The sequence below is a fragment of the Caretta caretta genome, chromosome 3 (assembly GCF_965140235.1).
Source record: "Caretta caretta isolate rCarCar2 chromosome 3, rCarCar1.hap1, whole genome shotgun sequence".
Taxonomy (NCBI): domain Eukaryota; kingdom Metazoa; phylum Chordata; order Testudines; family Cheloniidae; genus Caretta; species Caretta caretta.
Genome location: NC_134208.1, coordinates 32,120,581 through 32,143,159, shown reverse-complemented (window position 1 = coordinate 32,143,159; position 22,579 = coordinate 32,120,581). Strand labels below are relative to the sequence as shown.

The 22,579-nt window shown below is 41.2% G+C and overlaps 1 protein-coding gene across 1 annotated transcript in view; it reads left to right on the top strand.

The window, feature by feature from the left end:
• Positions 1 to 18,834, top strand: part of CPSF3 (cleavage and polyadenylation specific factor 3) — a 56,000-nt gene extending 37,166 nt beyond the window's left edge. The window contains exons 12-18 of the mRNA XM_048845462.2: positions 3,488 to 3,596; positions 5,585 to 5,683; positions 8,045 to 8,139; positions 9,147 to 9,234; positions 15,368 to 15,437; positions 17,010 to 17,106; positions 18,641 to 18,834. Of these exons, the coding sequence (XP_048701419.1) occupies positions 3,488 to 3,596; positions 5,585 to 5,683; positions 8,045 to 8,139; positions 9,147 to 9,234; positions 15,368 to 15,437; positions 17,010 to 17,106; positions 18,641 to 18,742 (660 nt within the window). The 3' untranslated portion in view covers positions 18,743 to 18,834. The remainder of the gene's footprint in view (positions 1 to 3,487; positions 3,597 to 5,584; positions 5,684 to 8,044; positions 8,140 to 9,146; positions 9,235 to 15,367; positions 15,438 to 17,009; positions 17,107 to 18,640) is intronic.
• The last annotated feature ends 3,745 nt before the right edge of the window (positions 18,835 to 22,579 follow it).

Here is a 22,579-nt window from a genome sequence, read left to right as displayed (position 1 = left end):
TGGGGCAGGATCAAGCCCTAATTGACCTCTTCCAGCCTGGTTGACCAAGTATTTGTAGACTCAGAGGTGGGTGGAGTATATAGCGTATACTCAACATGTATACTTACATTCTTTGTATGCATGCTCATCTGGAAATAATCCCCATAGCGTATGTCTACTTAAAGATTATCTGTATCGTTCTAGGTATATTATTATTTTTTGGTAGTGGGTATTTATACAGAACCTCTGCACTCACACAGCACTTTAGAGATGTTTTTTTTTTGAAAGGTGAGATCCTTGTCTTTGAAGAGCTTGCAATCTAAATTAGGAAAATATAGAAAGAAAATGAAGGTAATGACATATAATGTACCTTAGTTTGTACAGAGAATCTATAATAGTGAAGGTAATCTCTGGACTTCTGTATCTATGAATTCCCAGCATCCCTTTTTAGCAGGTGCAGTCCTAAAACTTGCATCATAATATACATTGTGCAGTTCTTGAAGGACATAATAGTTACCTGCAAGGGTTATGCTAAAAGTAAGAAGCTTGTTTTGTAAGAATTCAGAAGTGGAAAAGCATATATGGCTGCTGTTTAAGATGTAATTGGTGTTGAATTGTAATAAAAATACCATAGCCAGATCCTGAGAAATCTGATCCACAGGCTTCCTTGTTGTTCTGCCGGTTAGTGACACCAAACACCATAAACGGAGGAGATGAAAAATGTGTTGATAGTACTTATGATGTCACTTGCTTTGGCTGAGAAACTAGAAAGTCTGCAGCTCTGATTCTGTATGGGATCAAGAAAAGGAGTACTTGTGGCTCCTTAGAGACTAACCAATTTATTTGAGCATAAGCTTTCGTGAGCTACAGCTCACTTCATCGGATGCATACTGTGGAAACTGCAGAAGACATTACATACACAGAGACCATGAAACAATACCTCCTCCCATCCCACTCTCCTGCTGGTAATAGTTTATCTAAAGTGATCACTCTCCTTAAAATGTGTATGATAATCAAGTTGGGCCATTTCCAGCACAAATCCAGGTTTTCTCACCCCCCCGCCCCCAAACTCACTCTCCTGCTGGTAATAGCCCATTACCATATAGCATATAGCATATACCAATAGCCTATTACCAGCAGGAGAGTGAGTTTGTGTGTGTGTGTGGGGGAGGGGGGGCGCGACGGAGGGTGAGAAAACCTGGATTTGTGCTGGAAATGGCCCAACTTGATTATCATACACATTGTAAGGAGAGTGATCACTTTAGATAAGCTATTACCAGCAGGAGAGTGGGATGGTAGGAGGTATTGTTTCATGGTCTCTGTGTATATAATGTCTTCTGCAGTTTCCACAGCATGCATCCGATGAAGTGAGCTGTAGCTCACGAAAGCTTATGCTCAAATAAATTGAATCATAGAATCATAGAATATCAGGGTTGGAAGGGACCCCTGAAGGTCATCTAGTCCAACCCCCTGCTCGAAGTAGGACCAATTCCCAGTTAAATCATCCCAGGCAGGGCTTTGTCAAGCCTGACCTTAAAAACCTCTAAGGAAGGAGATTCTACCACCTCCCTAGGTAACGCATTCCAGTGTTTCACCACCCTCTTAGTGAAAAAGTTTTTCCTAATATCCAATCTAAACCTCCCCCACTGCAACTTGAGACCATTACTCCTCGTTCTGTCATCTGCTACCATTGAGAACAGTCTAGAGCCATCCTCTTTGGAACCCCCTTCCAGGTAGTTGAAAGCAGCTATCAAATCCCCCCTCATTCTTCTCTTCTGCAGGCTAAACAATCCCAGCTCCCTCAGCCTCTCCTCATAACTCATGTGTTCTAGACCCCTAATCATTTTTGTTGCCCTTCGCTGGACTCTCTCCAATTTATCCACATCCTTCTTGTAGTGTGGGGCCCAAAACTGGACACAGTACTCCAGATGAGGCCTCACCAATGTCGAATAGAGGGGAACGATCACGTCCCTCGATCTGCTCGCTATGCCCCTACTTATACATCCCAAAATGCCATTGGCCTTCTTGGCAACAAGGGCACACTGCTGACTCATATCCAGCTTCTCGTCCACTGTCACCCCTAGGTCCTTTTCCGCAGAACTGCTGCCTAGCCATTCGGTCCCTAGTCTGTAGCGGTGCATTGGGTTCTTCCGTCCTAAGTGCAGGACCCTGCACTTATCCTTATTGAACCTCATCAGATTTCTTTTGGCCCAATCCTCCAATTTGTCTAGGTCCTTCTGTATCCTATCCCTCCCCTCCAGCGTATCTACCACTCCTCCCAGTTTAGTATCATCCGCAAATTTGCTGAGAGTGCAATCCACACCATCCTCCAGATCATTTATGAAGATATTGAACAAAACCGGCCCCAGGACCGACCCTTGGGGCACTCCACTTGATACCGGCTGCCAACTAGACATGGAGCCATTGATCACTACCCGTTGAGCCCGACAATCTAGCCAGCTTTCTACCCACCTTATAGTGCATTCATCCAGCCCATACTTCCTTAACTTGCTGACAAGAATACTGTGGGAGACCGTGTCAAAAGCTTTGCTAAAGTCAAGAAACAATACATCCACTGCTTTCCCTTCATCCACAGAACCAGTAATCTCATCGTAAAAGGCGATTAGATTAGTCAGGCATGACCTTCCCTTGGTGAATCCATGCTGGCTGTTCCTGATCACCTTCCTCTCATGCAAGTGCTTCAGGATTGATTCTTTGAGGACCTGCTCCATGATTTTTCCAGGGACTGAGGTGAGGCTGACTGGCCTGTAGTTCCCAGGATCCTCCTTCTTCCCTTTTTTAAAGATTGGCACTACATTAGCCTTTTTCCAGTCATCCGGGACTTCCCCGGTTCGCCACGAGTTTTCAAAGATAATGGCCAATGGCTCTGCAATCACAGCCGCCAATTCCTTCAGCACTCTCGGATGCAACTCGTCCGGCCCCATGGACTTGTGCACATCCAGCTTTTCTAAATAGTCCCTAACCACCTCTATCTCCACAGAGGGCTGGCCATCTCTTCCCCATTTTGTGATGCCCAGCGCAGCAGTCTGGGACTAAATTGGTTAGTCTCTAAGGTGCCACAAGTACTCCTTTTCTTTTTGCGAATACAGACTAACACGGCTGTTACTCTGAAACCTGTATGGGATCAGTTGACCATATATATACTTCTCATCACTTTTGTGTTAAGTAGACCATGCACGTATGTTCTATATGACAGCTCTTGCAAATGAAGGGAGACAAGATTTGAATATCATTGAGTATCTATGTCACAAGATTTGAATATCATTCTGTTATCATCCAGATCTCTCTGTTGTGTTGTGCCTTTGAAATGTGCTTGCTATCAAAGATTACTCTATATGTATCCTTTGGCCGTGTTGTGAGCTTCCAGTGGTGACATCATCTTCAGTTGTTTAAAAAAGAGCCTCCATTTCAAATCTGCAGAGTTAACCTCCATCCTCCACAGCTTCAGCTTTCCCTGTAACAATTTTGATTTTTCTCTTTTCAACAGGTGATGGGGTTTTTAGCAGATAAGAAGCCAGAGCAAGGACAGCGCGTTTCAGGGATCCTGGTTAAAAGAAACTTTAACTATCACATCCTTTCTCCATGTGACCTGTCAAGTAAGTCAAGATGACATACTGTCATGTGCTCAGTAACTATTCTGAGTTTCCTGGTTTAAAGGCAAAAGATATAGAGGACCTTATATTTGATGCATTATGTTTCTACAATTTCTGTATGATCAGTACTTGGCTGACATAGATTTTTAAACTTTTATTTAGGCTTAATGTGGGGAAAAGTTGCTTGATATGGGTTAATTACAGCAGTACAGGAATGTTTGTAATATGAAATACCTGTCAGAGACAATTCAAACTGATAGAGAAGGCTTATGCGTAAAGAACACACATCTGCAAGCTTTCTGCCACCCTCCTGCAATGGCAGATGGTAACCTTAAGCCAGGGGTGGCCAATCTGAGCCTGAGAAGGAGCCAGAATTTACCAATAAGAAAAGGAGTACTTGTGGCACCTTAGAGACTAACCAATTTATTTGAGCATGAGCTTTCGTGAGCTAGCTTTCGTGAGCTACAGCTCACTTTAGCTCACGAAAGCTCATGCTCAAATAAATTGGTTAGTCTCTAAGGTGCCACAAGTACTCCTTTTCTTTTTGCAAAGACAGACTAACACGGCTGTTACTCTGAAACCAGAATTTACCAATATACATTGCCAAGGAGCCACAATAATACATCAGCAGCCCCTCATCAGCTTGCCCCCACCCCGCTCCCAGCGCCTCCCACCCACCGGCAGACCTGCCAGCCAGGCCTCTCCCTCCCTCCCCACACATCGCGATCAGTTGTTTCATGGTGTGCAGGAGGCTGAGGGGGGAGGGAGAGGAGCAAGGGCATGGCAGGCTCAAGGAAGGGGGCAGGAAAGGGTGGAGTAGGGGCAGGGCCTGTGGCAGAGCCAGGGGTTGAGCAGTGAGCACCCCCAGCACATTGGAAAGTTGGCGCCTGTAGCTCCAGCCCTGGAGTCGGTGCCTATACAAGGAGCTGCATATTAACTTCTGACGAGTCGCATGTGGCTCCGGAGCCACAGGTTGGCCACCTCTGCCTTAACTCTTGGACTGAATCTATGTATTGAAGACAAGCATTTATTTATTTTTTGTAAGGCCTTAACCTATGCATCACTTGGTAAGCTACACATCTGTGTTTTCATTGTGTATAACTAGACAATGTTGTGAAGTTTGGGCTTGGTACGATGCAAGGAATGGTGCATAAATAGCTTTCAGAACAACTTCTCAAACCTGAATTAGCAGAAAGTCTGAAACAAGGTTGAGACCTAGGAAGCTAATTGCTCTGTTCAGTGGGTGAAGTCTGTCACCTTCAACAATTTCACAGCTGATCGCGTTATCGGAAACATCCAACTAATATGCTTACTTGTCATTGTTGGATTTGAAGGCAGATATTAAGGTGGGGCAGTTGGGCAACTAATTCCTAACGTTGGTTGCTGGGGTAAGAAACAAGGAATTGAAACCCTTCCTCTGTCCCGGCCCAAAAAGGGGGAGAGAAAAAAATGCATTCCCTCCCTGGTATCAAAAACCAAAACCTCCTCCCATTCCTGTATGGGTGCCAAAAATACCATAGATGGGGTGGGGGTGGGCCCTGGCCAGTTGTCGAAGCAAGCTTTCCCATGACAGCTTCTAAAATGCATTTATTAGTTTTCAGTACAAAAATCTGCAGCAAATTGAAAACTTAAAATGTGCAGGGAGCATGATTTGAATTACATTTATTCTCAAAATAAATAATACAAGGAACAATATGTTTCTTGAATGGGACAATGAGACAAGGGGACTTGTGGGAGACAGTGGGTCCCTGCTGAATAATTTACATCTAATGTGCCACATAAAATACAGGGCCTTGCCCATGCCTTAATCACAGACCCAATCTTCTTGTAAGCTGCAACTGGGTTTTTTGTTTTGTTTTTCTGTTTTCTGCCAACTGTATGAAAACTTTTGGAATCAACAATAGCCACCATTCCTCAGCACTGAAAAATCTATTTTTTTAGAAAGTAACTTTAAAAGAACTAACTTCCTTTTCTTTTTTTAATTCCTTCAGATTACACTGATTTGGCTATGAGCACTGTAACACAGACACAAGCCATTCCGTATTCTGGCCCTTTCAATCTGCTTTATTACCAGCTACAGAAACTGACAGGTGTGTGTATTTGAAAAGAGATGTTCAAGATCTGTTGTCATTTCTTTAAGGGTTTTTGTTTTGTTTTAATGCTATTCCTTGGGGAAATCTGAGTGGTAAATTCTGCTGCCCTTTTACTAACTAAGCTATTAATAATTTGTTGCAAATTTTCACAAGTTTCATTAGATTCTCACTGGCCTTGCCAGAGCTACCATAGGAGCACAAGTGGGGGATCTTTGTGGGATTCTCCTGTGTATATATAATGTAAAACAATGAGCATGGGAAAATATGGGATTCCCAAAATCCCATATTTCAGTAACTGAAAAATATCCAACTGGTATTCAGTTACCTGTGTTAAAATTATTCTGGTCTTCAGTTGTTTTCTAGTAGTTAAATGTCTCTGTCGCAAAAAGTGCCACCACAATTATCATCCCGTTAGTAGTTTTAGCAGAGGCTTAGACATGCTGACTGAAGTATTCTCCTCTCGCTGCTAGAAGTTGTCTCCGAGGCTGTCTCTACACTGCAACCCAGTAGTGTGATATCCCCTACTAGTGTGCAGTGAGTATAAATAGTAATGTAACCACAGTGGCACAGGTAACGGCAGCAGAACCACAACTGAGCCATGTTGAGTACAAACCTGCCTGAAACTGGTGGCAACCTTGCCCTGCCTCCCAGTTGCCACAACTCTCCCTCTCCCGGCTTCAGACAAGCACTGACCCACCATCCTACTGTATGGAGCCTCCTTCTGATGTGTGTGTCTGTATTTCTAGTGCTTTTTTTCTTTAACTTTGTAGGCAACATATATATAAAAGCTTAAGGAATTTGATCCGGGGGTTCATAAGTATTTGGGAAAGAAGTGATTGGAAGCACACCTTCCCAAATTGTCAGTGAAATAGTGAGCGAATTTGAAGTCCTGCTTTTGGACACTGTTTGCTGAGACACTTACTCCAGAATAAGAAATGGGTATAAAACAAGAGCAAAGAAAATCAAATTATTTTCTTCCTGGGTATCTTAGTAAGTGTATTGTTCATCCACTGGGATAGGGTAAAAATGATAGTCGTATACTTCACCAATTACTTAGTTTCCTCTTGAAAAAGAATCAGTCAACCTTCAAGTCTAATTTTTTTTATAGAAGACAAAGATAGAAGCAGGTTGTTCATTTAATTGTAAATATTTGGGTTAAAATCATGGAAGATGTGTCTAAATCTCCTAGACTTCTTGGACAATCTCAACCTTTGTTTGTTGTATCTCACTGCATGATTTACATTCATTGAATTCTGAGGCCACTTTACTATTTGCTTGGCTACTTTACAATTCCATACATTACTTTTTACACAAGAAAATATTCATACTTGTTGTTTTCTACACAGGTTATAAGACTTGGTATTTGTGAAATCTGGCATCTTTCTAGCAGTCTTCACTAACAAGGTTAATTGTGACCAGATACTTAACACAATTAATATTAATAAGAAGGGAGAAGTGCCTCAGGCCAGAATAGGAAAAGAACAGGTTATAGAATACTCAGACAAGTTAGATGTATTCAGGTTGGCAAGGCTTGATGAAATTCATCCAATAGTGAAGAACTAGCCAGCCCAATCTAAGAACCATTAGTGATTTTCTTTGAAAACTCATGGAGGATGGGTGAAGTCTCAGAGGACTGGAGAAAACAGTAGCTATATTGAAAAAGGAAGACCCAGAGAATCACAGACCAGTCAGCCTAGCTTTGATACGTGGAAAAATACTGGAAGAAATTATTGAACAATCAGTTAGTTCAGACCTAGAGGATAAGACAAGTAATAGTGCTCCCTCCCTAGTGCTCCCTCCCTAGTAATAGCTACACCCCTCGTGGAGGTGGGGTTTTTTTGAGTGCTGGGAGAGGTAGCTCCACATCAGAATATCCTGTAGCCCAGTGGATAGGGCACACACCTGAGAGGTGGGAGATCAGAGTTCAAATCTCTTCTCCTCTTCAGGTGAAGGAGGGACTTTGAACCAGTTATGAGGGAGGTGGCATCACCATACCTACTTTCTTTGTGAATTTAGCCCTAAGCTGCTTTTTTCTACTGATGTGCTTTAGTTAATGCACTGCACTATTAAAACATATCAAATAGAACAGCTAATATGGCCAGTGTTACACACTAAAAAGCCAAAAAAGTGTCACTGAGTATGTGGAGGAGTATATGTTTGAGGGGAAAGAAATGGATTGCATATATATGGCCCACACACTCTAAAACAGAGAACCCCACTGAAATAAAAGGGTTTTCAATCCTTCAGCGTTTGTTTAAACCAGATATATTTTCCTGTGCCAATATAGGTATTCTGTTTTATAATAATTTTTTTTGCTATGTAATTTGCTCTCATTAACCAATTTTTGCTACATTGTAGGTGATGTAGAGGAAATTGAAATCCAGCAAAAGCCAGCCTTGAAGGTTTTCAAAAATATTACTGTGATCCAGGAACCTGGCATGGTGGTACTTGAGGTAAGTGTGAAAATGGGGAGAAATATTCCATTCCTTGTTTTGTAGAAACCAATGTAATGGACAGTGGCTTTTGCGCTGAGTTAAATGAGAGATCATTAAGTTATTTATGCTGAGTATCGAGTTAAAGGTGTAAGGTCACTGGTAAAGTTTCCTTGAGTGGTCATCTTACTCTGATATGTGTCATTTTATTTAACCTTTTAAAATGTTTATTTTAAAACATTCTTTAAAACTTCTTCACTGCAGTTAGATACCCCAGGAGGTTTGATGTGTAAGCATCACTGTTCATGCCACTAGTATTAGAGATGTTTCAGAGTAGCAGCCGTGTTAGTCTGTATTCGCAAAAAGAAAAGGAGTACTTGTGGCACCTTAGAGACTAACCAATTTATTTGAGCATAAGCTTTTGTAAACTACAGCTCACTTCATCGGATGCATTCAGTGGACTCTATTTTCTAAGGTGCCACTAGTACTCCTTTTCTTTTTTAGTATTAGAGAGAAACTTTACTAACACCTTTCTGAGGAGGCAATTGCCTATCAGTGCTAGTCATTAACTGGCACTGTAGAAATGCTTTAAAAGTAATAGAGCAATTCTGTAGTGGTCCAAATTTCAGGCCCTGTGCCATTTTCTCCCTGGCAAATAGTAGTTGAAAATAATGCCAAGACTATGTTCATTTGCTGAAGAAGCGTCTCAGATCGTTTGATAGTAATCCCTCTAGTGTGTCCAAAGAGAATGAAAAACAAAGGAGAAGAAGCCTCTGGAATCTGAGAATGTGTCATGGTGGGGAATGGAGAACTTCTAGGTGACTCCATTTTCAATTCACAAAGTCATATTTGTTTTAAAATTAATATAGTGCAAAATGTATCCAAAGCTATTGAAGTTAGTCTCTTCAGCGCAAATCAGAGTATAGAGTCAAGAGAATTTCATGGCTGTTATGACATTTTTATGTTCTATTATTCATTCGGTCCAGATTATGCTGTTGCCAGAGTATTATTATTAATTTTTTTTTCAGTGGGTGGCAAATCCTGCTAATGATATGTATGCAGACACTGTAACAACAGTGATCCTGGAAGTTCAGTCAAATCCCAAAATACAGAAAGGTATTAAATTTAATTTGTATATTTAATTGTAGCATACTCCTTAGCATCTCTGCTGTTGAGACTCTTAGCAGACTTTTTACATTATGATAAATTTATTTTCATTATGAAGCAAAATGCTTATTAATGGGCAAACAGACTTGCTGTTTAAAAACAAAACTGATTTGATTTGTATTGTTGGTTAATTGGATTCTTTTATATGTAAATGGCAACTTGTGCATTAATGTATGGAAAAATTACAGCCATATTATTACAGAACAGATGAAGTGGTTTACACGTTGTCAAGGTTCCTCCCCCACTCTGAACTCTAGGGTACAGATGTGGGGACCTGCATGAAAACCTCCTAAGCTTACTTTTACCAGCTTAGGTTAAAACTTCCCCAAGGTACAAATTAATTTTATCTTTTGTCCTTGGAATAACCACTGCCACCACCAAACTCTAACTGGGTTTACTGGGAAACGTAGTTTGGACACGTCTTTCCCCACAAAATCCTCCCAACCCTTGCACCCCACTTCCTGGGAAAGGTTTGGTAAAAATCCTCACCAATTTGCATAGGTGACCACAGACCCAAGCCCTTGGATCTGAGAACAATGAAAAAACATTGTTTTCTTACAAGAAGACTTTTAATAGAAATAGAAGTAAATAGGAGTAAAGGAATCACCCCTGTAAAATCAGGATGGTAGGTACCTTACGGGGTAATTAGATTCAAAACATAGAGAATCCCTCTAGGCAAAGCCTTAAGTTACAAAAAAGACACACAGACAGAAATAGTCATTCTATTCAGCACAATTCTTTTCTCAGCCATTTAAAGAAATCATAATCTAACGCATACCTAGCTAGATTACTTACTAAAAGTTCTAAGACTCCATTCCTGTTCTATCCCCGGCAAAGCAGCATACCGACAGAGAGACACAGACCCTTTGTTTCTCTCCCTCCTCCCAGCTTTTGAAAGTATCTTGTCTCCTCATTGGTCATTTTGGTCAGGTGCCAGCGAGGTTACCTTTAGCTTCTTAACCCTTTACAGGTGAGAGGATTTTTCCTCTGGCCAGGAAGGATTTTAAAGGGGTTTACCCTTCCCTTTACATTTATGACACACCTACAAAGCTAAAAGAAAGTAAAATTTTACATTGTAAGTGATTCACGATACCACATCTAAATATTTATTTTAGCCTCTCATTTGAAAGGCCTGTTTAGAAGTGGACGGCATCACGAGTAGCATTTTTCTGTCAATATGAAGAAATCTACATATGTTAATAATGCAATATTTGTATTTTGCCGAGTTTTAGATATATACCCATTGACATCAGTAATCAAATAGCATTACTAGGTCATAACAAAATTATTTATCAGATGCTGGATGTGAAGTTGCTGACTAGTTCAAGTAACAAAGCAACTTTGCTGGGACTAATAGTGGTGGTGTCTTATGACTAATTCATGTATTTTACTGTATTAATGAACTGGAACAGGGGCTGCATGATGGATTGAAATGTACTGGTGAAGTTGTTTTCAGTTAGTAGAAAGTATGAAGAATGGTGTGACACTCCAAGAGGATGAACATTTAGGGAGACTGTGCAGCATGATGGCAGTAGAAATTAAAAGGTGGATAAATAACAATAATGCACATTGGCAAAAATAGTCTAAAAGTTCTCATATCCTCTGTGGTCTGTACCGTATACTCTTTGCCAATACATACCTTTATGCTTGGAACACATACAGTCTTCTTCACGTTAAGGGCCAAATCAAATTCTGCCTTCATATGCTTTTGCTCATCTATGAAAATTGATGAGAGCTGTGTGTGTATCTGAGAGCAGGATCTGGTTCCCAATTTTGGACATGGTCACGTAATTCGGACCAAAATTTTGGTCCTTGGGGAAGGAGGAAATGTACAGAATGTAATATTTACAACATTCCTATGTGTAGGTTTTTGGTTTGTTTTTTAAATGAATAGATGCTATTCTGTTTTACCGCAAGCATTTCCTGCTGTATTTGCAGCCTATTATAGTGAGGTGCCAGCACTGGTCTAGTTAAGGTTAAAACGAGCTTTCTTTTTTCTTATCAGTGTTTTTTTTCGCACAGGTAGGGTTGCAGTCATCACACTGGGATCTCAGACACTTAAGAGTTACCTCAACAGAGGGCATGCCACCTACTAGCCCCTTAGAGGAATTCAAATTACAACCTCATTAGTCAAAGAGTTTGGTTCTCCAGTTAGGTATTCACAAGCACTTGTAAGCCATATCTACACTACACGCTTTGGTCGACACAAGTTATGTCTGCAGAAAGCTGCCGTGGTTAGTATATTGCTTGTGCACGTGCACACTTAGCTCCTTGTGTTGATGCTGTGTGCCAGTGGATAGGTATCCCACTGTGCAACCCACCACCATCCAGTGCACTGTCTTTTGGGAAGTTTTGGCAATGCATGGTGGGGCAGAAACAAATCACACAGAGGTGACTAAGAGCAAGGGGGAAACTTCCCAGAGTTCAAGTGTCTCCATCCCATAATTTCATCGCCTTGTTTAAAAATCCCACAAACCCATGCAGTCTTTGCTGTCTGCCTACTCTGGCAGAAGCATGGAACCTGCACAGCTCTACACTATTGTCCTGAGCATTGCAAGCACAGGATGCATGATTGCAGAGCCATAAGAACTGTATCACCCGGGAATATGATGATTTTCTGGAAGATGATGATTGCTGTGGGACATAGCAAGAACCAATTCCAGGTTGTTGATGGCATTTGTAAAGCAGCTGCAGATGGTGAAATGCCACTTCTGGGCCCAAGAAACAAGCACTGACTGGTGGGATTGTCTCCTAATGCAGGCTTGGGATGATGAGCAGTGACTGCAGAACTTTCGGATGTGCAAGGCCAGGTTTTTTTTTGAGTGCTTGTTCATATCGATTCCATTCTAGGTGTGCGCACACCCACGGGCGCTGCCATCAGAGATTTTTGTCTTAGCGGTACCCGTAGGGCCGGCTCTGGCATCCTCTAGCGTGCCACGCTCATGCCGGGTATAACAGGCGCTGCTGGCCCATGTCCCCTCAGTTCCTTCTTACCCCCCGGGGTGGTCAGTCGGAGCGCCTCTCTTGCTTGACAAGAGCTAGCAGTTTTCTTCCCTTGGACTTTGTGCCTTTCAGCCTCTTGTACATGATTGATAGTGTTAAGAAGTTGTTAAGTAGTTCTTAAATGTTAGTTAGTTAGTTAATAGTTAGGGTCCCAGTGGGGACTTTGCCCCAGAGCAGGGCATGCCCCAGGCTCCCAGGTTTAAGCCCTACTCGGACTGCAGCTGGCCTATGCCTGTGAATGACTGCCATAACAGCTGCCTTAAGTGCTTGGAGGAGTCACACATTAAGGAGCGTTGCCAGATCTGCAGGAACTTTTGGCCCTGTACCCAAAAGGGAGAGGGATATTCACCTCAGGGCTCTCCTGATGGCGTCCGCCCTCCACCTGGCTTCCGAGCCGTCTACGCAGGCTGCACTGAGCACCTCTGCCTCCGTGCGCAGTGCGTCACCGGCACCAGCCTCTTCCCGACACAGTTCACCATCACCGGTACCGAAAATGCGGGCTAAGAAGCACTCTCTGGCACCAAGCAAGAAGGCCCAGGGTCAACCAGCAAAGGACCTGTGCCTGCCTGCAAGTTTTCGCCAGAGCTATAAAAGCATGCCTCCATGGCTGGGGCTCTTAGCCCCTTTAAAGGTCCGCCACTGATTCCAGGGAGCAGTTTGGGGCCCGCAACTCTGCCTGCACCGTTGTCATCCCAAGCCCAGGCGCAGAGAGAGCATGTCTTCACCTGCCCCTATGATGTCTTCGGTGCCGCAGGAACAAGCTAAGGCTCCCCAAGAGGGCAAGCCCGCCGTTAGGCCCCTGAGGAGGCGGGGGAGCACCACCAGTTACCAGACAAGAAACAGTGATCCCGAGGCAGGTCCCAATCTCGTCCGTTGGTGTCCCAATCTCATTGTCGATCACCCAGACCCTCCTCCCAGTCTCCTCGGCGCTACTCTCCGGCATGGGGACGACGCTTCCCACGCTATGACTGGCATTGCTCACCTTCTTGCTGATCTACCTCTAGACGTTAGTCTAGAGACAGGAAGGGGAGGGTGAGCTGGAAATGGTGGAGGTGGGGAACTTGTTATATATTGCAGGGGATTATGGGTGAGAGGAGACACACACACACACACGGTGGAGGTGGGGAACTTGCTATATATTGCGGGGGACTATGGGTGAGAGGAGACACACACACACACACACACACACACCAGTCTTCCCTCACATGGCTAAAGTTCCTATAATCACCATGTAATAAAACTGCCAAGTACTTGGGATATAGACCATGTCTGAGATTTCTCTCACCAGCTGTGCTAGCAACTACGCACTCCCAACATTTCAACAACCATTATCCCCATTCCACTACAACAAAGTGGGGAGGGGGAGGGACATGTAGGAATCACAAAGCAACCATGCACCCTGGTGGAAACAACAGTGGACTGGGACTCAAAAAACCTAGACTCTGTTTTTGGCTCTGCCATTGGCCTGTGGGATTACGTTGGCCAAGTCACTTTGCCTCACTTTCCCTATCCATACAATGCAGATAATAATATTTCCCTTCTGAAAATCTACCAAGGAAAAGTGCTGTATTAAAGTTAGGTGGTGGTATTATTTCCTGGCCCCAGTAGCCTCTGAACTGCAAATGTCCATGATAATTACAACTGCCTAAATCACCATTAAGTCCTACCAACAACATTTCTCTTTCTGTTTGTCATAAATATAAAGGGAAGGGTAAACCCCTTTAAAATCCCTCCTGGCCAGAGAAAAAATCCTCTCACCTGTAAAGGGTTAAGAACCTAAAGGTAACCTTGCTGGCACCTGACCAAAATGACCAATGAGGAGACAAGATACTTTCAAAAGCTTCATCAGCGCACAGTGAAGGTTGCCCCATGGTAGCTCAGGGTCTTCCAGAACGTCAAGTTCAGCAAAACCCAAACTTGTGAAAACCAGGAAATACAGACAAACTAAAAGCCCACACTCCTAACACTGCCCTCTTTGAGCAATGCCCCAGTACAACCTTAAAACATACTTGCACTCTGCATTTGCACTGTACTGAACAGGAGCTTCCTACACCCACTGCAGCCTACGCCCCAGAAAGGAAATCCCATCTGCTAACTTTTACAAACCCTACAGCTCCTTTTACAAACCTATCACCTTATGCACCAATGTCATCTAACACTACACTTTCACTTACTCTTCATTAAACTCACAGACAGCACTCATCTCCCACTTAACTGTTGACAATCCCCATGGCAAGAAGACTCCTGTGCCTTGTAGTGACAGCCTACGCAACACTGCTGAAATATACATACTGGATCTGTCCAGGGATACACTCACTTCTTTCCTTTAATCACACACACACACAGGGGTCAAGGAGAGAAAGGAGCTCATATATACTCGCAGCAGGGCACAGTCCCACAGATTGCTTAGGACCACAATCACAACTCTTTTCAAGTTGTTCCAACTAATTCCTCTCTCATTCAATGTAACTACACCTAACACAGTGAATGCAGCTAGATTACATGCAGATAATTCCTAGTGGTTAACTCTGTATTTCCTGGTTTTCACAGGAAAAAAAAAAGTTTCAGTTTTGTTGCGCTTAATAAGATACTGGAAGGGCAATCTAAACTGAGCTAAAGAAGTTTTTGCCATTTAAGAGAGTGAAGTATTGTCCGAATTTATGAAACCAGAAAGCAAAGCAGATTATAAACAGAAGTGAAACTGTTGTCATTACCCAACTGAATAAAATGTAAAAATTAAACAAACACCATAAATTGTGAAAAATAAATAGAAATAAGTAAAAATTAGACTTGTAAAACTCTTCCTGTTTGAATAGCCTGGTGAATTTAGTAACAGAAGTGAAGGAACTTGTTTCAAATATGGTCTTTAAGCTCTTCCTTTAAAATGCAACTTTTTTCTTAGTATTTCATGAAACATTTTTGTTTTCAATTATAAATTTCCATAAAGAAAACTATGCAGACTTTTAGCAACTATGACTTGTAAATTAACTATATTGTAATAGTAAACATTTGCAAGAGGAAAATACAACACAAGCAAATGTCAATGAAAACCTAATGCTGACTTCTTAATTTTTTTCAGCTGCAGTGCATAAGATTTCAAAAAAAGTAGATATGGATGTATTTAGCAAAAGGATGGAGATCATGCTTCAGTAAGTTGGCTTGTCATATTATTCAGAAGCAAAACTGGTCAGTTAGAAACATTATTTGTTTGTCATGCAAATTTGGTGATTTTAGCATAATTTATATGGCCACTAAATATATGGCCTATAAAGAAACACAGTTCTCGCCTACATTTTGCCCATTTCGTTGTTTGCATGTATAGTAATTCAGAAAAGGCTGCAGAGATTTATATCAGTTTCATTTCTGTGAAACTCAGTAATTAAGTAAACCAAAGGATAAAAGGTAATAAATCCTGCAATATCTTGAGAGACTGTTTCAGGATATTTTTTTCTGATCATTTAAATTTTTTGAACCAAGGGCGTGATTTTTTTTGTTCTAGAGATGCTGAGAATCTGTACTTCCCATTGACTTCAATGAGAGCTGTAGGTACTCAGCACCCCTGAAAATCAAGCCATCACTGTCACAGTTTTAGGGTAACTGCATTCCCCCTGTATTCCCCATCGGTGGTCCATTTCAGAACTGCCCAGGCAGGTCTCCCGCTGTTGCCTGTGTCTGGGGAGGGGGACACTTGTCCTACTCCCTTCTGCCTGGGGTTTAAGGCTGCACAGTGCTCTGCTTGACACTGATATCCCAGCAAGCCAGTATGCCTAAAGGCTAGCTCCTGGGCTCCCTCTCTGAGGACTATGAACAGTGTATTGCCAGCATTTACAAAGTAATACACAGTTCTTTCTGAGTTAGCATGTTTATTCTTAAGCTAAAAACATTACAGAGAAAACATAAAAACAATAAAAGTTCCTATACACAGGCTAAAATCTTACCAGAAGTCAACCATCGGTCTTTCCAACCCTTTTGCAAGGGTTGGGACCCCTTTGGACAGAAGGTCCTGTCTGTTTGCTGGATCAGAAAGAACGCCTTGGTCAGTTTTTAAATGCAGCCTTTTTCTGTGAAAAGCTCTTTCTTTGCCCGTTGGTCTCTGGGAAACCCATTGTGAACCAGTATATGCAAGACTCCCCAGGGGGAGGGTCGATTTGGGGGGTATTTACAACCTGAGTAATTCACCTTAACCCCACCCCTCCCCACTGGTTTTGGTTCCTGAAGGAGCTGTGATAACCCTCCCACTGGAGTTGCATACAATACTTGGCCCACAGTGATATATCAACTTAATGCAATATGGTCCCAAAGATATTGCATGGAATTGCAATATCCATCACAATCACTTCTTACTAACATACTGTATTTTGAAATCCTGTAATATCTATATTTTTCGTAGACTTGCCTTGACATTTGGTCTCTCTGTTCCATAGAAGCTTGGGGCGGGGGGAAGGAAGCTGCAGTTGCTGAAGTCAGTGTGACTTTTGGCCCTGACTTACTAACAGATTTTTTTCAGTAAAATCCTTAAAGTTGTTTAAAAATCCACTTTAATAATAACTGAGGTCAGTATTTGTCATCTATAATTTTAAAGTTAAATTAACCCAGTCAGTGACTGAAACCAGATACTGTGCTAACAGAATCTGTCTGGAATCCAAAGATAATTTAAAAAAAGAGAGAAAAACTAGTTTGCCATTTGGCTATGTTTTTACAATTATAGGCCTTTGTTTTAGGGACATGTTTGGAGAGGACTGTGTTAGTGCAAAAGATGGCTTTGTTCTAAGTGTCACAGTGGATGGAAAGACTGCAAATATTTCATTGGACACACGGGTATGTATAGTTAAATTCACTGATATTATTTGAATTGTGCTCTAGGAGCAAATAGGCAAAATAAGACAAAATATCTGTCTCATGGGCTCTAAAGTCTGATGTATAATGGTGATGATCCCTGGAATATTGTGCATCACTTGCTAGGGGACATATTTTGGTACACAGCATCACAACAGATTAATCCTATTCAGAAATCTTTCAGAGAAAAAACTAACATCGATTCTTCTGCTTTTGAAAGAGAAACTTTCAATATTTTCCTTTGTAGCAACTGTACTTTCTATAAGTAAAATTGCAATTAAATAAAAATTTATAAAAACAGAGTAGGGATGGTAGAGATAGAATAACTGATATAACTTACTGATTTAGAAATTTTAGACTCTTAAAATTTAGACAGGTCTGAATAAAGGCAAACAATCATCTAGTAGGCAAATGTGCCAAGCAAATCAGATTTGCCTATCTTGATCCTGAGTAACTCAATCCAAAATCTGCAATGCCCACAGAGAGAGTGAAGTATCTTATCTATCAGTTAGATTAAGGAGTAAAGCTGAAATGTATTGAAACTTGGTTTTAGGAAGATGATGTACGTCTGATGATTAGAACAATGCGGTGATGACATAAATGGTTAATATCCTCCAGTGTTCTAATCTAGTGGTCCCCCGACATGGATTAGGACCCCATTGTACTAGATGCTGTACAAACACAGAACAAAAAGATGGTCCCTGCCCCAGATTATTTAGACCATGTAGAAGAGAGAAAAGTACCAGAAGCCTAAAGAGAAACTTGTACTGCTTAATCAAAATATATTTTAGTATTATATTTTATATCATTTATACTGGTGTACACACTACTGACTTCAGCGGCATGTTATCAGGCCAGGTGTACTCTGGAAACTTGTGCCAGTACAGTAATGTTGGTGAGAGGTGTGATTTCCCTCCCTCCCTCCCCATTTCTATACTGTCAAAAGCCCTAGTGTTGACACAGTTATGTTGGCAAAAAAGTGCTTTTGACAGTATATCTTATTTCACGCACTGAACCAGTATAAACTATGCCAGCCAAAGCACTCTTAAAAAGCATGTATAAGTTACGTCTACACTAGAAGGATTTGCCAGTATAGTTATATACTCTCCATAGTCTCTCCTTTGTGCCTGAACTAAAAGTGCCTGAGTAATTCACCTTAATCAACACTAAGACACTAAGAAACCATAAAGAAATGGATAATTGCCAAAAGGTTCTATTTTAAAAAGCAGGGATTTTTTAAAAAAACACACTAAATGTTAAGTACGGTTGGTTCAGATTTGTGCACAATGAATCATAGCATTTGGTTTTTGCATCTTGGCTTAGTGGAGCACAGGGATGTTGCTCGGCTGATGGGTTTTGGCTCAAGGTTACACTGTAGGAAATGTTTTATTGCTGCTTAGACTGTTATCTACTATGCCTTCTCCTAATTGACTTTACTTACAATTTTTTTTAAAAAAGGTAAATTTACAGGGCTTTTTTATTCTGACTCCTTGATTATACACATCTCTCCTTCCAGACTGCTGAATGTGAGCCAGGAAATGAAGATGATGAATCCCTTCGGGAAATGGTGGAGTTGGCTGCCCAGAGACTCTATGATGCCCTCAGCCCAGTACATTGACCTGACTGACCAGTATATATCTAGGAAACACAAGAACAATCTTTTTAATACTTGATTCAATTTCTCAATTTTCATTAAAAAACAAAACAAAACTTGCCTTTAGTAAGCCATATGTACTTATTCCCTGACCACAAAACTGCTTAGTTCTCATTACAAGTAACAGATAGACAATCTGTTATAGCAACTCAATTTATGTGTAATGTACATAATGAGTGAATATATGTACAAATGAACCCATTAATAGGACTTACGCACATAAGAGGAGAAATTTCTTACCCTGATATGCTGTAGTAGACAACCTAAAATGATGATAAAAAATGGGAGGAATCTTATATTTTCAAGGTGTGCTGACCTGTTGGAGGAGGAGTTGGGTTTTCTGCTCCCCTATATATATATAATATAGGGTTTTCTGCTCCCCTATATATTTTATACAGAGAGTTGTCTTTTTATTTTTTCTTGCTGTTTTTTATGGTAATAGTATAGTGACTAATAAACACACCTCTTGCAGTTATCTGTACTAAATTATCATTTACCCTTAAAATGAGAAAGTAAGGTGAAGATCTGAATAGTAAAGGCTTTTTCAACTAAAATGAGAAATCACAATAGATTCCACACAAACCAAGGATAACTAAGTGTTGAACATCCACAGCCCCTGTTGATTTCAGCTGGAGTTGTGTGGTTACCTGGAACTTCTACAAGTCAGGCTTTTAGGCCCCAATTCAGTAAAGCACTTGAGTCTGAGGGAAGATAAGTGGGTTAAGTCCATGCTTAAGTTCTTAGCAGAATTAAAGCCTAGAAGACTACATGGTGGAAGCAATGAAACTGACCATAAGGAACAGGCTGTCAAATACACAAAATAAACTATGAGAGAGATCATTTTAGCCTATCACCATCCATTACAATAGTCTCAGGTGTTAATATTGGCCCAGTTCTGCAGTTCACTGCATGTAGGCACACCAGTGTGCCGGCACAAAGCCCCATTCAAGTCAATATAACTGTAGTTGCAGAGTGGCAGCTACACATAGTGAGTTGTGGGACTGGAGGCCTAAAGTGGGGGAACAAAATTTCTATAGAAATGTGATTTTTAAGTCTGCATTTTTAAATCACACTAAAAAATGTTCAGGGAAAGTGTGGGGTTCCTAACAGAAGAATATAAAGGTATCTTTGCATCATTCACAAGAAATGTGCTTCTTTTTTTTTTTCCAGAGTTGGTTAAAGTGGCATCAGATAATTCTCAGTAGTAATATCAATGAAGAACATTTATGTGTTAGCATCTCTCTCTCAAAATAATTGGTTGTCCCCAACCAATTATGTAAGGATAAAAAACTATTCATAAAGAAATACTGATAAATGCAGTTAGCATTTTTTTCAAAAAAGAAAACCTCTCTGTGAAATGTTCTTGTTTTTAAAATGATACTGTCAAGGATTTCAGATGCAACATCTGTTTTGCATTAAATGTTTATAATCTGGTGGGAAATATCCTCTAATCTATTTTTACACTCTCTTTTACTATCTATAATTTTTCTATGGTGCCCATCACTGTAGTATTAAAGTCATAGAGAATTTTTTTTAATATAGCCTCTGTGACAGTGTTAATATTGTTTGGCTACTGCAAAGTGAGGAAAAAGTTAATTATTCCCAAGAGCTGTGTTGACTGCATGAATAACACTTCTATCTTAAGCAGCAAATACAAGAGTTTGTCATGCTGGTTTGTTTCATAAAAACTTCAAGAGGAAATCACAGTTTATTCAGTTGAAAAGAGGAGAATCATCTCTGAGTAGAATGCTGTTTTCATGACCAAAAGAAATTAAAATGGTCTAAAGAATCTGAAATTGTCCTTTTGTATTTAATCATTTAAGTATTTCAGGATATTGGTTTTCAAACTGGTTCATGGAATGCTTCCTGGTGCTTAGCACAGTTGCTTCTGCCGCATTGGAAAAACATTTCTCAATCTTCAAGCAGTAACATTTCCTGCAAATTGTGGTCATGTCTAAGACTCCCTTAGGATTTCCCGAGAAGAGAGGCTGTATTTCCTCTCCCATAGCAAAGGACTTTAAATAAAAATAAACAGCTGAGATCCAAAATGGTCTGGGGATGTAACTAAGCAACTTCCTACCAACTCATTGCATTAAATAGGTTATTTTTAGTGGTAGGCAGGGAAAGGTTAAGTGATACTTTGCCTGAGTTTGAGTCACTGTACGAATCTGGCAAATTCTGAGGTCATTCTATAACCTGTATAATACAGGACATCAAAGTAGATGATCACAATTGTCCCTTCAGGCCTTGGAATCTGAATATGAAGAACCTCTTCTGTATAGGTGAGTACGTGTTGTTTCAGCTGTGCATCCCTAAATTTGTGAGCCCTCAACAAGAAGGATTTGCACAAGCACTCATCAGGGATGTGGTTCTCCCCCAGCAGGAAAAGGTATCTGCGACGGCTATCAGCTGGAGGATGAGTCCATCACAGCTTGCGCAGGGCTTAAACCTTTCAGATTTAGAGTCTGCAATGGTGGCTGGTGCCGCACTCTGATGTGCAGGGTGGAGAATCTCCTGGTTTTTTTCTGAAACAGCCAAATTACAGAATTAATCAAAGATAAAAGGGTAAAAGCAAAGAAGTATATCTCAAACTGTTTATAAAAGATGAGTTTACAGCCAAGAGAAAGATAGCTGATTCTACAGGTACGAGATTCAATGTTGCTGGTATGGGTACTAATAAGGAACTGAAGCAGGGTCATGGCTGAGCCTTTGCACGGACGCATAAGGAGGCACAGGGTGGCTGCATGGCCTCAATGTAACTGCTATTCAAAAATGTGTTAATGTGTGTATTTTTGCTATCAGAATTGGGCTGCATGCCCAAAGTCCTGTTCAATATTTTCACTAATGACTTTGATAATGGGGTGGTGAATATACTTATAAAAGTGGCAGAGGACACCAAGCTGGAAAGGGTTGAAAGCATGTTGCAGGACAGGATTAGAATTCAAAAGACTTTGACAAATTAGAGAATTGCTCTGAATTCAACAAGATGAAATTCAATAAAGACAAGTGCAAAGTACTACATTTAGGGGGAAAAAATCAAATGCACATTAAAAAATGGAGACTAACCGGCTAAGCAGCAGTACTGTTGAAAAGGATGAGGGGGTTATAGTGGATCACAAATTGAACACTAGTCAACAATATGATGAAGTTGCAAAAAAGGCTATACCATGTGCGGTGAGTGCATTAATAGGATTGTTGTATGTAAGATTCTGCAGGTAACTGTCCTGCACTACGCAGCACTGGTGAGGTCTCATCTGGACCACCGTGTCTTCAAGCATGTTAAAGGCTGTTATAAAGAGGCCAGTGATCAGTTGTTCTCCATGCTTACAGAAGGTAGGACAAGAAGTAAGGGGCTTAACCTACAGGAACAGAGATTTAGGTGGGCTATTAGGAAAAACTTGCTAACTATAAGGGTAGTTAAGCTCTGCAATAGGTTTCCAAGGGAGGTTGTGGAATCTCCTTTATTGGAGGACTTTTAAGAACAAGTTAGAGGAACAGCTGCCAGAGACATCTGCTCACCCTAGTCTAGGTTTACGTGGTACTCCTTCAGTGCAGGGGGCTAGACTGGATGACCGTGCAAGGTCCCTTCCAATCCTACATGTCTGTCAGTCTGTGTAATGCAAACTCTTCCCTGAAGGGTTTCTAATCTACCCCCCCCCCCCCCAACCCTGTCGCAGGTAGAAAGAGCATCTTTGACTGGGAAGCCATCGGCAGTGCAATAGGCCGTGAAAAGGGCTCATGAGCATTGTTTCCCCTGTGGGTGCAAACGCCAAGCACGGGGCGGCTGGCAGCAGGAATCCC